We start from the raw sequence: 17,144 nt of genomic DNA on the forward strand, positions 1-17,144 counted from the left end.
ACCACTCCTAGATCAAATGATAAAAGAAATTGGGTATTTTTATGAAAAAATAAGAGACCCCTTGAAAATAATATATATATTATATATCATTTCACTATATGTAATATAGCATATATAAATACATATTATATATACTATTATATATAATAGATAGTCTCTTGAAGTAAAATTATATATCTATGAGGCAAGATGCTGTATCTTTTAATTATTTTTCATTTTGACTGTGTTGGGTCTTCGTTGCTGCGCGTGGGATTTTTTTCCTCTAGTTGCGGCTAGTGGGGGCTACTCTTCGTTGTGGTACATGGGCTTCTCATTGTGGTGGCTTCTCTTGTTGCAGAGCACGGGCTCTAGGCACGCGGGCTCAGTAGTTGTGGCTCACGGGCTCTAGAGTGCAGGCTTAGTAGTTGTGCAGGCTCATGGGCCTAGCTGCTCCACGGCATGTGGGAACTTCCCAGACCAGGGCTAGAACCTGTGTCCCCTGCATTGGCAGGCAGATTCTTTAACCACTGCGCCACCAGGGAAGCCCCTCAATTATTTCTTTAGCGCCGTGCTTATTATTATGTTTGCAGGACTATCCATGCCATAAGGGTTTCTGAATGAATGGATGTTGCTCATATAGTCTCAAGACTATGTATCAACAGTAAAAATAAAGTTAATGCACTCTGTCTTCCTGGCCAAACTCAAAGGAGGTGCCTGTGTTCCGAACAGTAACTCCCTTATTTAATCAGTTCATCATCATTTATCACCATTAAGAGGTTGTTAAGCAGGATAAGAGCACATATTATAGAGGGAAATAAGACAGGGGGCAGGCTTAGCCAAAGGGGTCTAGGCTTGGGAAAGGCTGCACTGGGCTAAGGTTAATGTCTCCAGCCTTCCCTTCTTGAGCACCCCCTTCCCTCTCTGGCTCTGAGCTGATCAGCCCTGAGGTCTTCTTTCCCTGTCTCCTGGCTATTTCCGGAACTATAACTGGGCGTCAGAGTTATGAATACCCTTTGATCAGGACAACCAATTGCAAAATTCTCTAGGGCACCAAAAGCATTTTCCTATTTCAAACCACTTAGTTCTGATTCAGCCATAGCCAACAAGGTGGATTGGTAACTTTAGTGTCTCCCCTAACTTTTATTCTCTCAGCAGTTATCTATAAAAATGCTATTTGACCCAATGGAGAGCCTGTAATTTGGAACATAGGAGAGCAAAAAGATATTAATTGCTTTAAGTTACTAAATTACTTGATCAAATCAGTTTGTCCTAAACTTCATTCATATTCCACGCTCAAAATTTCTGCTACATCCTAATACCATCTGTACTATTATGTATTGTTCTTTAAATCGGCTTGTTTTTAAAAATCAGCCTTGCCCTAATTAGTATTACATGTTGCAAAATGAATTTGACATGCTAACTTTTCTAACAACCATTAGAATATATACATAAATATGAAATCAAAACGTGTTTGTCTACCTGCACACCACCTAAAATCCTTGGACATACCACCAGCAGTACCTGCACACCATTTTCTGCAGCTGGATCAAATTAAGGCCTAAGATCTTTTCTTTCCTAAATCCTGGCATTGAACGGACACACTGAATTTGCTTTGCCAGGTCAAGTGTTCAGTTAGCTGACCCCACTGCTGCATTGCATGTCACCGAAAGGAGACCAGCCCTCAAGCTCTGAGAGTTGATAGTTTGCTTCCAGGGCAAGTGAATTAAAACTTCGCTCTTCATCTCTCTATTCTCTCAATCCTGTTTTCTAGACCCAGAACATCATGTATGACATGATTTCCGACTTAAACGAAAGGAGTGAAGACTTTGAGAAGAGGATCGTTACCCTGGAAACCAAATTGGAGACTTTGATTGGTAGCATCCATGCCCTACCTGGGCTCATAAGCCAGACCATGAGGCAGCAGCAGAGAGATTTCCTTGAGGCTCAGATGGAGAACTACGACAAGCATGTCCCCTACGATGCTGAGCGGTCCCGGTCCTCGTCCAGGAGGCGGCGGTCCTCCTCTACAGCACCACCAACTTCATCAGAGAGTAGCTAGAAGAGAATCAGTTAACCACAAAATAAGACTTTTTGCCATCATATGGTCAATATTTTAGCTTTTATTGTAAAGCCCCTATGGTTCTAATCAGCGTTATCCGGGTTCTGATGTCAGAATCCTGGGAACCTGAACACTAAGTTTTAGGCCAAAATGAGTGAAAACTCTTTTTTTTTTTTCTTTCAGATGCACAGGGAATGCACCTATTATTGCTATATAGATTGTTCCTCCTGTAATTTCACTAACTTTTTATTCATGCACTTCAGACTTTACTACTACATTATATGATATATAATAAAAAAAAAAGTTAATTTCTGCACATACTTGTTTGGTCACTTGAGATGTCTAAAGGTTCACTCTTCACATTATTTTCAAGGTGAAATGACTGATTATCACCCGATGCATGTTGATCATTTTTATTTCCCACTTTGCCAATTGGAAGAAACTTTTCCATTACTCCATACCCTAGTCACTAAGACTTTTCTCTCATTATGAAATATTATAGTCAAAACCATTTGACCCAGCCGGCTTACTATTCTTTTTGAGTCCCCCATGTCTCATTTCTAATTCAGTTTGTTTCCAAATTATGTGGAAAGTGATGCTGTCACATCAAAGCCTGTATATAAACTAGGGGCACAGATGCTTTCAAGAATTATTTTATTCCCAGTTTACCAGCAAATTTACTTGAAGAAAGTATCAGGGTACACCACTGTCTATGAACTAATGTTGCAGAAATTTAGATCTAAACTACTTATTTCATCTCTTCACATGTATGTATTTATCATGAGGGACCCGTGATGCACTCTAAGCGTTTGGATTACACACATGCTTATTCACATATACACGTGATGGCGCAGCTCCTAATAGCATAATCAACATAAATGAGTGTAACTCTTAACATGTCACATACCACCTGGCAAATGGTCTGTACTCTTGGTCTGTGCATGTCTGGTACAGGGAGGTGAATGGCAACTAGTAAATTTCACAAGTTTTATTAGGCTTGTTTCACGGGCAGTTAAGATGGGTTTCTGTGAAAGGGAACTGGTCAGTTACTGCTGCAAACACATCTCTTTCCAAATTTACTCTAAGAATCCAGTGGATTTAGAAAAACCACCTTTGAGGTGACAGCAGTGTGGAAGAGCTGGTCAGTGGTAAGGGTAACACATCATAAAAATAAGGCTTCATTTGGACAGCTCTTAAACCAACCCTCTTGGGTTGGCCTAAACTTAAAAATGACTCCTTCATTTTCAGAGAAATCTGCTTTTGCCCTCTTCTCCTTTATTCTGCACCATACCCTTTGGTGTGTACCTTACGACATTGCAAGTTGCTAGTATACCAAGTATTTTTCTTCTTTAACACAAAACTAGAGCTATACATTCATCACCTTGCATAATTTAATGAACAAAATCACTTTCATAACTATTCTCTATAACTGAGGCAAAAATCAAACATTTCCATTCAACATCAAGGACATAAAAGTATGATTCCTGTAGATTGCTTGAGAATCACTTACCATTTATTACCCATCCAGAGTGGCTGAAAATGAAGCTCTTTCACACGTCTTATATATGTCAGTGTAGGACAAAGCCTGGAAATAAGTGAAAGAAAAACTATTAGAGCACTGCTTACCAGAATATACTGCTGAGTTAAACGAACTGCAAAATCCTACTCCATCAGGATTTCTACTTCATGGATGAAATAAAAAAATTTCTTTTATTTATTCTGGGTAACATACAAGAATATATCAAGTATTTGGTGTGAACACTGGATGTAAGGAAGAGATATTGTGAAAAGATGATTAATTTCTTGCAATTGTTGCAGCTACTTCTTGTATATGCTATCTCTACTGTGACTGAAAGGGCCAATAGCAGAGAATTCAGTTTAATTATCATCTTACTGATCAATTAGCCCCACCATCCCAGAACACTAGAAGATTAGGGCAAGAATAATGTATTGTTCCTCTGGCTGAAGAAGAGAGAAAAGAATGTGAGTTTTAATTTAGATTTCATTGTCTGCTGTTTATTCTCCTATTCCCAATTAACTGCAGCTCATGTAGGATGTAGTTCTTTAGTCCAAAATTGATCTTACTTTTCCTGTTTCTTTGTATATGAAGTATACAAAGTATATGTATACAAAGTATATGTATACAAAGTATACAAAGTATATGAAGACTGGTGATGATTCAACAAAAGTGTATGATCTCTTGTTTCTGTATTTTAAACAATACCAAATAACCACAGTTTTGAAGAGGAGGTGAGGACTCATCTGTTGCATAGACCTTGTGGTCAGCAATTTGCTGAATGAACCCAACTCTACCTGATATTACCAAGCCTCTCCCCACATGGCTTTTAACATTAAGAAAGATCCTCTGAGCGCTCCTTAGATAACCAGTCTTTAGTGAGATCTATGACTTTCTCTAATTTATACTTTGTTTTCCAAAATTTCTAATGTTAATTGAGTCTGTTACACTTCAACCGACCACATCCTAGCCTGTCTTTTCTCTGCAGCCAGTACCAGAACATATGACCACCACAAATCATTGTGAATTACAATAGCACCACCTTCCTCAATAATTTTCTTCATTTCCCCTACTTATACACAGTGTCATGGGTTAGCCACTAGAAAGAAGACTCTATGCTCTCAAAAAAAATGATGAACCAAAGTCATAACAGGTAGTAGATCTAGGAAATTTCATATGCTTTCTCCCTAATTTCACCTCCATTGGCAACAGTTTTCCAAGAGACTCTCCATCAAGGTATCTGTAATGATCAAATAATTATATTCCAAAACAATATGGGAACTGGGAGAAAAATCTGTTGGTTAGGTTTCATTCAAATCTTGAGAGATGGATTAAAGTTTTACATCCCTACTGTCTTTCAACTTTGCCCAGTTTGAGAAGTAGAATGACAAAATGGAAAGAATAGGGGGTTTAAACAAGTCAGAATTGGGTTTGGAACTGAGATCTGCTTCTTGCTATAGCTCTATGTACTTGAACAGCCTTAATCCTTCTGAGCCCCCTTTTTCTCATCTACAAAGGAATATAAAAATACACAGATATCAGTGGAGCTCTGTAACACCTTGCATCTATTTTACCAAATGATGGTAGATATTCTTAACGCTATTTCCAATATAAGGCAATTAAATATTAAACACCCCTAAAATATTACCTACCTTATTATAATTTCAATACCTCGCAGTAGAAGTTATAAATTCTCCTCCTCACCTAATTAATTCTTAGAACAAGTTACTGGACTCTGGATTCACTTATTAATTTCCTGATGCTATCACTGTTTTTTGTTTAATGTGGTCCTAGAATATCAACAGGTATACATGCTCTTTGTGATTCTGTCATACACTTACTTCTTCTTGCCATCCCAGAAAATCTCTTCACAAAAATGATCCAGAAATGCTGATGATGATTGTGCCCTATGCTTAGGACTTGGAATACTTGATTACGGGTGTGCTGGTACCATCAACCAAGACTTGGACCAAAGGGCTCACTTCCTTTTCCAAATCCATCCCTATAGGCTCAAGTCTATGAGCCTTCACATACTTCTCCCTGTCTGTGTAACCCTCCCTGACACAGCGTGTGTGTTCTCACTGAACTGTCAAGGCAGTCTATTCAGAAAAAATGATCAGACTGGTGGTTTGACAAATAGAGTCCTGGAAGATGTGAGGCTTGGAGCACCTGCATCAATGAGGATGACACACGGAATTCTTTCCTCACTGTCACTGTTGTGAGAAGCCCTGCTGGGCATGCCCTATTTCAGTTTCTTAGGCCAGGAAGCAACAACAACAAAAAAGCCCTGTCAGTGATGCTTTCTAATACTTCTTCTATTAAATATGTCACAAGTCAGTGAACCCAGAAATGGAAAATATAATGTCACAGATATTTCTTATTTTGAACTGTTAGAAATACTTTGAATTGTTTTCCCCCCAACCTATGCTTTTCTTCAGTTATGGGTTTTCCTCTGACCCAATGTTCTTGCTGTCCCTACATGGTAGTGGGGGAGGGGAAGCAGCTACAAAAGTAATTAGAAACCAGTGGGCCTGCTCATCCTGGCAGTGTTAGGACCACTGGATTGGAGCTTGCTCAACTTCAGATCTAGCTAAAAGTAGAGTGTGAGGAAGGTAGTGGTCCACAGACCGCAGCCAAGTAGGAAGCTGAACAGAGGGATACTTCCACTCCAGGCCTCCCACTTTCTTAATAACTTGCCTCCTCTACTCCTTGTTAGGAAAGCAACTCTTGCCTCTCTCCATAGCCCAGCTATTTAGTTATCAATTTCCCTGTGGTCATCTACCGTGGCCAAAAAAAAAACAAAAAAGAAAAATCTGGAAACAAGATATATCTTGTTAATCAATCCTAACACTTAAAAAAAATATTTGGGGACAGGGAAACCTAGTGCCCTTAGCTAAGGTGAAAGAAGGAAAATACTTGAGGACTTTAACTCAAAGAAAAAATGAACATGCACTGTGGGATGTTTTGCAGATATGAGGGACAAGGGACTCAGGTCACAGAACAAACTGTGTTCCCACCCATGCTCTGAGGCAAGGCCACCTATCACCTCTGCTAAAACTGGGCAGTTACTGAGCCCTCAGTCATGCAGGCCAACACCTCACGTGCTTATAGAGACTGTGGCCACCAGCCCTCCTCAGATGGAGGGTGAGGGATGAGATGTGACAGTAAAATAAAGATATTGGCATCTTCACTGTAAAGAAAGAATCAAAACTGCTTTAGGAAGAAGACATTTGGTACAGCATACAACAAAAATCTAACACCTTCTGGTCATAACATTCTAAATCTACATTATTCTGTCTAAAAGCCCAGAATCTTCACCATGCCACCAACTATCCCTTTCAGGGGCCTAGAGTAGATGCAGCCTGTCTCTTCGGTTTTTACACACATAATGTGATGACGTGTCACTCTGAGTCTGACTACCTATCATCCCTCTAGCTCATTCATTCTCACTTTCATTTGTTATACTGCTTATAAATGGAATTGTTAGGTCAAACATTCATATTTTGGGGAATATAAGTCCAAAATTAGCCTTTCTGTTGGATAAAACCACGGTGCTTCAGAGAGAAAACTGACAGTGACTAGATAAAAGGCTTTAAGTGAGCCAATATTTTTATTTTTGAATTTGTAGAGGGAAAAACATATACTGTAAAGAACTTTTGGCATCCCTTAAATATGACTGCAATAGGGCATTTTCACTTACTTTCTTTAAAACCTTAATTCTATATTACTTGTATATGTTCTAAACCATGTTCAGGGAGTTTGAGGATTATAATTAACAGAGAGCACTGGCAACAAAGGTGTTATTGCTCTTAAATCAGGCTGCAGTGGAGAACAAAAAGGTAACAAAAATTTTCTAGTGATTGGGCAATATCCCCAGTGTGAAATCCTTTGTACCTGCATTAGATTCCTGTCCCCTCTCTTTTCTAGAAAGAATCACATTAAGAGGATACTTTTTCTGTATCAATAATAGAGAGGATCTGAAAGATTAGTAAAAAGCCAAATGCTGCTTTTTAAGAAGCAGTGTTTGATTTTATTTGAAGATTAAATGTTTAGAGGAAAAACTCTTTGCAACAGTATTTAATGAAAACTTGTTTATAAAAAGGATGAAAATAAAGGTATAACATGTGTTTTCATTTCTGGCTTTGATAATTAGAAAACTATAAATTAAAATGATTTTGGAAAAACAAAAAACCCCAGCAAGAAAGCACAAAAATGAGAAAGCACAAAGCAAGCAGTCCAAAGTAAAATGTAACATGACAGCCTGACAAGTGCACAAGATGGTTTAATTTATACTCATCAAGAACAGAAACTATAAGATTGAGTTCAACACAAAATGCATCCATGTGCTTTTTAGAAAAGACATAAAATTATAGAAAAAAGTTAAAACCCAAATTACAGCAGATAATTTAGGCTAGTGCAAACAAACAGAAACAGTGGTAGCAATATTCGTTTCAGATTAATGGAATTTAAGAGAAAAAATAAGAAGTTATAAGAGGAAGACTATGTTAGATTGATCACTGAAGAGAAAGCTGACATGAATTGTATGCACTAAAGAGCAAAGCATGTAAAGGAAACCTATCAGAAATAAAAGAAAAAACAATTGTGGTAGATTTTAAGATCACTTTCAGCCTGGAGGGATGAAATGAACCAAAAATTAATAGTCATGGTATCAAGAAAAATAAATATTATCAGAATTGGCCTAAGAACTAACAGAAACATGAAAGATGTACTTTTTAATAAATGACCTGGAGGAACTAGGTAGGCATTTTTAAAACGATAATACTAGTTCCATGCTTTACATCATAAAAAAGATTAAACTCCAAATGAATCAGAGAGCTCAAAGTGAAAACTAAAACTACTCAAGTAGTAGAATACAACATGGATGAATTTCTCTAAAACCTAGGTATAATGAAAGGTTTTCTAGACTCCAGAGGCAATAAAAGACTGATTAATTTGGCTACATAAAAATAAAAGAACTATTGCATAGCAATAGAAGAAAAGATGGTAACCAAACTTAAAAGAAGGTGATTAAACTGGAAGAAATATTTGCAACATTTATCACAGACAGAGGACCAAAATCTCTAACATAGAGAAAGAATTCCTAAAATTGAGAGAAAAAGTTCTAAAACCCTGATAGAAAATAGAAAAATGGGCAAAAAACAGATGACTTACCAAAAAGGGATATAAACTAATTCTTAAACAGATCACAAGATATGCATTTCATTCATAAGAGAAATGCAAATTGAAACTACACTGATATACCACTTCTCACCCATTAAACTGGCAAAAATTAAAAGTTTGACAACCTAGTTTTCTGGGAAGTGGGTATACAAGCCACTTCAATACTTTGCATGTGGGAATGTCAAAGGGTCCAACCCTCTGGAAGGAAATTTGACAGTATTTAAGGAAACTACAGTGGATTTCTTTTTGAACCAGAAATCCTTCTTTTAAGTTTTTTCTCTGAAGATTTAACTACAACAGTATGAAAGTATATACAAACAAGGTCATAAATTATAGCATTACTTGTAATTGCAAAACATCAGATACAATGTAAATGCCGACATTTTAAAATGGTTGTTCAAAATGGAATACTATGCAGCTGCATAAAAGACCAATGAAGATCTCACTGAACAAATAGGGAATGACTTCCAGGATTTACTGATAAATGTCAAGAAAGCGAAGTGTAACCGTATATATATGTAACGGTATATACATATATATATATATATATATATATGTATAAAAAGAAGGAAAAATAAGAAAAATACACCTATTTTTGCAAAAAGAAATACTGGAAGGATGAGCCGGAAAGTAATGAAACTATACCTACAGGGCACAGGTGGGAATACGGTGGAAGGGATGGGGAAGAGTAGCTGACACTTATCCGTGCATATTATTAACAATTTTTACTTTTTGAATCATGTTAATATTTTTGTGCTCAAAAAATTCTATCAACAAGAATATGGGAAAAACCCTAAAACGGAACACAAACAAAATAAACCTCATTGTATTTCAAAAGAAAAATAGAACCATATCAAAGTGCGTGTGTTGAGGGAGGAAAAACCTTAGTAATATTTTACAATTTTTTATTTTGTACTAGTCATATATTTACAGAAAAGCTGCAAAAACCAAGAATTCCCTTATATCCCTTACTTTGCTTTCCCTAATGTTAACACCTTACGTAACCAGAGTATACTTATAAAAACAAATTAACGGGGCTTCCCTGGTGGCGCAGTGCTTGAGAGTCCGTCTGCCGATGCAGGGTACGCGGGTTCGTGCCCGGTCCGGGAAGATCCCACATGCCGCGAAGCAGCTGGGCCCGTGAGCCATGGCCGCTGGGCCTGCGCGTCCGGAGCCTGTGCTCCGCAACGGGAGAGGCCACAACAGTGAGAGGCCCGCATACCGCAAAAAACAAACAACAACAAAAAAACAAATTAACGGGCTTCCCTGGTGGCGCGGTGGTTGAGAATCTGCCTGCTAATTCAGGGGACACGGGTTCGAGCCCTGGTCTGGGAGGATCCCACATGGCACGGAGCAACTGGGCCTGTGAGCCACGACTACTGAGCCTGCGCATCTGGAGCCTGTGCTCCACAACAAGAGAGGCTGCCATAGTGAGAGGCCCGCACACCGCGATGAAGAGTGGCCCCCGCTTGCCACAACTAGAGAAAGCCCTCGCACAGAAACGAAGACGCAACACAGCAAAAATAATTAATAAACTCCTACCCGCAACATCTTCTTTAAAAACTAAACAAAACAAATTAACATCGGTACAGTATCAACTAATCAACAGACCTTTAAGAACCTCAGTCTAAAGAAATTTATTAGGCTTGCTTTTCACAGTAGAGTGGGTTAGCGTTTCTGAAACTATTTTCTGTGTAGTGGAAGGTTGAGAAAATGAGTAAATCATTGAGGACAGTGGGACCAGGTTTCTCACTGTTGAAGAAGGGGAGTTACCAGTGCAGAATGGCATTAGGCTGGGAACAACCTTGTGCCACTGAAACAGAGTTCGAGGCGTCAGTATGGACTCATGGATACAGAAATAGATAGAGATATATTTTTAAATAAACATATGTTTGTGTGCTTGTTTCCTAATTCTGTTTACCGAAAACACCTAGAAGCAAAAAAAAAAAAAAAAAAAAAAAAAAAATATCCCAAACCTAGTGCTCCAATCTTGTATTCTTAAAACAAGTCTCTGCTAAACACTGAATACCATCCTCCTTGTAGAAATGCAGATTCCAGGAATAGGGCAGGGAAGTTTCAGATAAGCCTGGACATCTTATGCCTGAGAGTAAGAAATATTCAAGTGAGAACATGAGGACATTAAAGGCACAAAGGCCAGCCTGAATTTATTTATCATAAAATCATAAAATAAAATCAGATTTATCATAAAATCATAAATCTGGGATAACTGGAACATCAAAAATACTGAATATTAATAGTTTATAACCCATCAAATTAAAACAGAATGCATGAATCCATGCTTAATAAATAAAAAAGCAATACTCTTCCTTATAGTGAGTGAAAGTTTGTGGAGAACAGTGTGGATTTTTACAAAGAATCAAAATATCTCCCAATACATTATTCTACTAATTACAAAGGGTTAATTGTAATTACTGACCCCTTCCTTAACCAAGGAAATGAAGTAATATCACCAATAATGGTTCAGGCCAATGTCATATGCCTCCCTATATGATGCAATAAGGAGGGTGCATCATGTGTGTGATATTCCTGCCAAAAATGCACACCTGAATTTAGTGATGAGGAGCTAGCAGACAGTCCAAAAACACCCCCAAAAAAATGCAAATTGATTTTTTTAAAAAACCAACCTATACTCTTCAAAACTCTCAATTTTTAGAAAAGACAATGAAAGCCTGAGGAAATATTCCAGATTAAGAGAAACTGAATATATATAACAACTAAATGCTAGTCATGTTTCTGGATTTGATCCTGGACCAGGAGAAAAAAATTATGAAGGACGTTTACAGGGAAAACTGGCAAAATCTGAATACGGACTATGGATTAGGTAATAGTTTTGTATCAATCTTAAATTTTCTTATTTTGCTAAAGATATTGTGATTATAAATGACAAGGCTTTGTTCTTCAAAAATACACGTTTAAGAATTTTTCATAAAGGAGCTTAATGTCTTCAGCTTACTCCCAAATGATCCAGAAAAATATCACCTGTCGTGAGGCAGAAAACGGGGAGGGAGTGGGGGGTTGAAGGGAGACTGATAAGGCACTATGGAAAAAGATGTTAACAATTAGGGAATTTAGTTAAAAGCTATACCAAGTTCTTTGTATTATTTCTACAACTTTTCTGTAAGTTTGAAATTATATCTCAATTCTATCAAAAGGAAAGTATATCAATAGGGGGCAGATATAATAAGAAGAGTTCTTTACAGAAAATAAAAAGAATGGGATAGGTCTAATACAGTCATGGAAAGCTCTCCAAGGCATAGTATTATAGTTTTCTTTTTAAACTTGGAAAACAAATTCATTATTACCCCACTTATGTCACACAAAACCATACATGTCTCTGCATTCGTATTCATATGTGCAAAGGCTATTAGAATGCTACCTCTCCTCTGGGGCTCAGTTCAAATACTCCTTCCTCTGCAGCCTTCCCTGCTCATCCCAGTTGAAAATAAATGCTCCTTCCTCTGGGCAGACAGTTTCCACATTTTCCTCGTGTGCTTAACACACCCTGCCTCTTGCTGCAGCTGAGACATACAAGACCCCTCACCCATGAACAGAGAACAGACTCGTGTTTATCTGGGCACCCCTCAAAGAATCAAAGCCTGGTGAATTCTACGTGCCCGTGAATGCTCGTTAACTGAACAGAAATATGTTGGCCTTGCAGCCGGTATCCTAGCAAGGATCCTCGATCCTGATTAGAAGAAAAATATTCCTTGTCTCCTATCAGTGCGTTTGGAGTTCTAAGTGTTCTCAAGATATTATCTTGAGCAGTCAGTTGCTCTTCACCTAGAACTTGATCTGGAGCTCCTGCTGCTTGGAGCCCTCCAGCAGGCTGAACGCGGCTGAAACACACCACGGCCAGGCTCCAGGGATATTTGCTTTCAAACACTTAACATTTGCTTTGTGTTACCCTTTTATTAGGAAGATTAAAATGGAAAGGGAAGCAAGTGAGGCAGGGCTTTCTTCTTTTCTCTCTGCAAGAACAGCTTGTTTCCATGACATTTATACAGGGAGCTTTTTCTAAATGACAAGCAGATTGTTAGAAGATGTTATTTTCTGTCTCTTTGCTTTGGATCTTCACGTAGTGGGTGTAATGTAAGAGAGACAGCCTCACTAGGAGGGTGACTGTCAGGTATATGGATTCAGCAGGGGATCGGGTAGGGGTTTGTTGAATCTATTCTGTTGGGGTTGCTATAGCAGCAGCCTAACAGATTCTGGCTAGAAGTTGTAAGATGTATTCGTGTTGTTATTTTTTACATGGAGTAACATTTCTGCAGATATAAGTGTCTGCTCTTTTTAGCCTTTTCTCTTAGTGAAGAAAATTGAAGGCTCAAAGAAGAAGCCATCCGGGGGGCAGCAAGAAGTCTGAGCACCCAGACCCAGATGAAGTGGCCAGGTTTAGGCTGAGGTCCGGGCCTGTCTTCTGCACAAAAGAGGTCAGGCTGGAGGCCATGACAATGGACAAAGGGAACGCCAGTCCCTCCCCGCCTGACCCCAGCCACACTTCACGCATGTAAGGGGTTACCATCACCTCCCATGCGCATCACACTGTGCTGGTTACAAATTTGCTTTCCCTCATGTCACCCTTTTGAGAGAACTCAGGAGACTGGCTTTATTTTACATCACACGTCTCTCCTTTTACTAAGCCCATCACCATTCTCGCTGTTACTGCCTCTCACTGTTCAGGCCTCATCACCATTCCCATGGGTTTGGCCACTGCGTTTCTGAGATCTTGGCATCCTCTGTGGGGGTGGGGGCTGGGATGGGGGAGGGGGGAGATAAACTACCCTACAAAACAAACTTTCTTATGTCATTCCTCCTCATGGAAGAACACAATTGGCTCCCTGCTGTCTACAAGACAAATCCTAAACTTCTTAGGCTCTTCACACCTAGTTCCAAATGTCCTTTCTCCCTTGCACTTTCCCTGACTGTACTAGCTGCCCCTACCCCCGAGCATCCTACAGTGTGTTCCTCACACACATTATGCATGGAATTACCACTATCTGCCCACAGATTTTTGTTAGTTTGGTCAGCAGAGCTTTTAGAAAATAATTTTGAGCTTGAATAACTCTAAACAGGCATACACTCTTCCGTTTACCACAGGCTCCTGTGGTATCCCTGCCTACCCCCGCTCCTCTTGGCTTATTTATATCACTTGCTTGGCCCCTGAAGGCATTGAAATGTATGCCTCTTGATCCAGAACTGCATTTCCTTCCTGGGAATTAAATCCCCACCATCATGATCTAGAACAAATATCACCTACCAATTTAAAACATGGCACGACTTGCCCAGGAAGGTGGGCTGCTGCATTTGCTGGGCTCCCTCCCACTCTCCTCATTCCTCTACAACAGCACTGATGTATTATTATAATTAACATAAAATTATGTTTATGTCCTTCTACTCAAACCATATTGTCAGCTTCCTCAGAAAAATTCAATCTTAAACTATTCTATATACACACTGACAGGCAGAGTGCTGGACTGTGTGAAAATTTGTTAGATAAATGAACACCATTTTACAGGTGGCAAAACCAGATCTCAAGCTGGTTAAGCATATTCAATGGCACAGACCCAGTAATGGGCAACGCCTGAAGTTGAGTCCTGGTCTTCTAACTCTAAGACCAGGTTTTTCACAGGTTCCCACACTCCCAGAGCCTCAGAAGCAAAAAGGTCACCATTCCTTTGTTTTAGTTAATTGTCTTCACCGTGTATAGCTGGGTCCTTACATCAGGGAGGTCTCTAAGCTAAAACATTAAGTCCATCTGACATTTGTGGTAGAGAGACTAGCAATAAAATATAAATATTCCCAAACATTCTCCTTCCCTCACCTTCTAAGGAGTAGTTTGGCTCTGGGTCTACGGTTGTATCTTCAAGGACAATGGAATGAAGCAGGAATGAAGGAACAAGCCCAAAGAAGGGGGTAGATGGTTCTAAGAGAGTAACTTGAGGAATGTGGAGTAGAAAAGATTGAGTGAAGAAATGAAAAGATGGGAAGGGAAATAAGAGAAGCTACTGAGTCATGTGAGACTTGGTAAACCATGGCTCAAGAAAAGTTTTAGGAAGTTTTGCTGCACATGGAGTTGTTTAATTTTCTGCCTCACCTCTCCCATGAAGAATGCCATCTTGTAGAGGTCTCTATGACCTCTCCTCCAAGCCCTCAGAGTCCTATTTGTGTTTGTCTGGGATATGCCACAGTGCTATGTTATGCAAAACAATAGCATCAAATCTCAGAGCCATTCGTAACATATTTACTTATTGTCTCATGTCCAAACTTAAGAATGAAGTAGAGAGGAGGTGGCATGTGAGGCAGATACCACCAGGGACAGATTAATGTGGTCTTCTTGAGGAACTGACCTTTTATCATTATGAAGTGGCCCTAATCATCTCTAGTAATTCTTCTTGTCTTGAAGTCTTCTTTGTCTGAAATCATTTGAGCTAATCTATCTTTCTTATGATTAGTGTTTGCATGGATATCATTTTCCATATTTTTACTTTCCATTTGTCTGTGTATTTACTTCTAAAGTGAATCTCTTGCAAACAGCAAATAATTGGGTCTTGCTTTTCATTTTTATTTTATTTTATTTTATTTTTTTGTGGTACATGGGCCTCTCACTGTTGTGGTCTCTCCCTTTGCGGAGCACAGGCTCCGGACGCGCAGGCTCAGCGGCCATGGCTCACGGGCCTAGCCGCTCCGTGGCATGTGGGATCTTCCCGGACCGGGGCACAAACCCATGTTCCCTGCATCGGCAGGCAGACTCTCAACCACTGCCCCACCAGGGAAGCCCCTTGCTTTTCATTTTTAATCCAGTCTAATAATCTCTGCCTTTAACTGAAATGGTTGGTCCATTTACATTGAATGTAATCACTGATGTGGCTGAGTGTAAGTCTACACCTTGCTGGGGTTTTTTCTATGTGTTCTATCTGGTTTTTGTTCCTCCTTTCCTATCTCCTTTTCAGTTAATTGAATAAATTTTAGTATTCCATGTTAAAAAAAAAAAACTTAAGAATCATCTTATTAGATATTAGAGCAGAGGTCCAGAAAAACCACATGATTTATTGAGTTTCTTCCAAAGTCAGAAGAGATAATAAAATAAAATTTTTTTTTCAGACATTGAGAAAGGGCAGCCTGAAGATAAAATAGAAGAGCTAGGATCCTCCAGGATGCTAATAAATAAATTACAAGCAAGGTGAATTAAAGAAAAAAAATCTTTTGTGTGAAAAGCCAAAGTTTTCAACCATGAAACACATTGCTCTTCTGTTGGATGGGATTTGTAAACCACGTTTTATCAACCCCCTGCATCTCTGCTCCTCTATCTAAAGTAGGAACAAATGAAGCAATGCCTAAAATTCCTGTGTAGACAATAAAACTCTTCACTAATATGCACAGAACCATTACTATTTGTTTCACCAGCTTTCTCCAGTCTATCCATTTTTTAATCAACTTAAGGTCATGGCAAACACATCCTGATAGCCACGTTTCTTGAAATCTTTCACTCAGTAACTACATTTTCCCTCCTTTACATATCATACAGCATAGTGCAGCTGCATAAAGAGAAAACACTTTTGCATTATAATTGAAACGATGTTTCAGACATGGCTCAAAGAGGTGAGGAGAAATACTCTGAGAGGCAGGAGGTGACAAAACATTCAAATCAGACATGAGCCAGCTGAAGGCACGTATGGTATACACACATTTAAGGATGTTGGGTTGAATAATTCAGCAATATACTGGTTGGCTAGTATGCTTGACTTCCTCCATTTCTGCCATCAACTGACTGTGTGACTGCCCAGAGTATTCAAGTTTTCTAGTTCTCTAATTTTTCAAGTATACTATGTTCATACATTAGAGTACTTAATATTGTGTTAAGGCATTAATTCTCCCTGAATTGATCTATAGACTAAGGTTATCTCATTAAAACCTCAGCAAGTATTTCTGTAAAATTTGACAGGCTGATTAAAAAATGAAAATGCAAATGCAAATGAACTAATATAGCCAAAACAACATTGAAAAAGAAGAAACGATCTGGAGGAGTCAAAGTACCTGATTTCAAGATTTATTTGAAATCAGTGTGATACTGACATAATGGTATAATATATAAATCAACGGAACAGAAGAGAGTCCATAAAGTTACAAATAAATTTATAAATATTCAGAGAGAATATATGTAATGTATATATGTGTGTGTGTGTCTACACATGCACCAAGATAATTAAACAAGGAAAGGGTAATTTTTCAACAAGTGGGACTGAACAGTTAGATATCCATATTTTTTAAAAGTAAAACTGACCCTTATGTCATAACACACATAAAAATTGGGAACTAGAGCAATTGTTTTTAGTTTTCCAAAATGCCACAGGGTTTGGTAGTCCAAAGACAAATTATCTATCCATAAGT

General features: G+C 38.7%; 1 protein-coding gene across 5 annotated transcripts in view; it reads left to right on the plus strand.

Moving 5' to 3' along the window:
- Positions 1-2,354, plus strand: part of KCNN2 (potassium calcium-activated channel subfamily N member 2) — a 181,702-nt gene extending 179,348 nt beyond the window's left edge. For 4 of the 5 annotated variants that reach the window (XM_019940842.3, XM_033853092.2, XM_073802410.1 and 1 more), the window contains one exon: positions 1,751-2,354. In XM_019940842.3, the coding sequence (XP_019796401.3) occupies positions 1,751-2,038 (288 nt within the window). In that variant the 3' untranslated portion in view covers positions 2,039-2,354. The remainder of the gene's footprint in view (positions 1-1,750) is intronic. The other variant, XM_019940843.3, reaches the window with a different exon arrangement.
- The last annotated feature ends 14,790 nt before the right edge of the window (positions 2,355-17,144 follow it).

The sequence above is a fragment of the Tursiops truncatus genome, chromosome 3 (assembly GCF_011762595.2).
Source record: "Tursiops truncatus isolate mTurTru1 chromosome 3, mTurTru1.mat.Y, whole genome shotgun sequence".
Taxonomy (NCBI): domain Eukaryota; kingdom Metazoa; phylum Chordata; class Mammalia; order Artiodactyla; family Delphinidae; genus Tursiops; species Tursiops truncatus.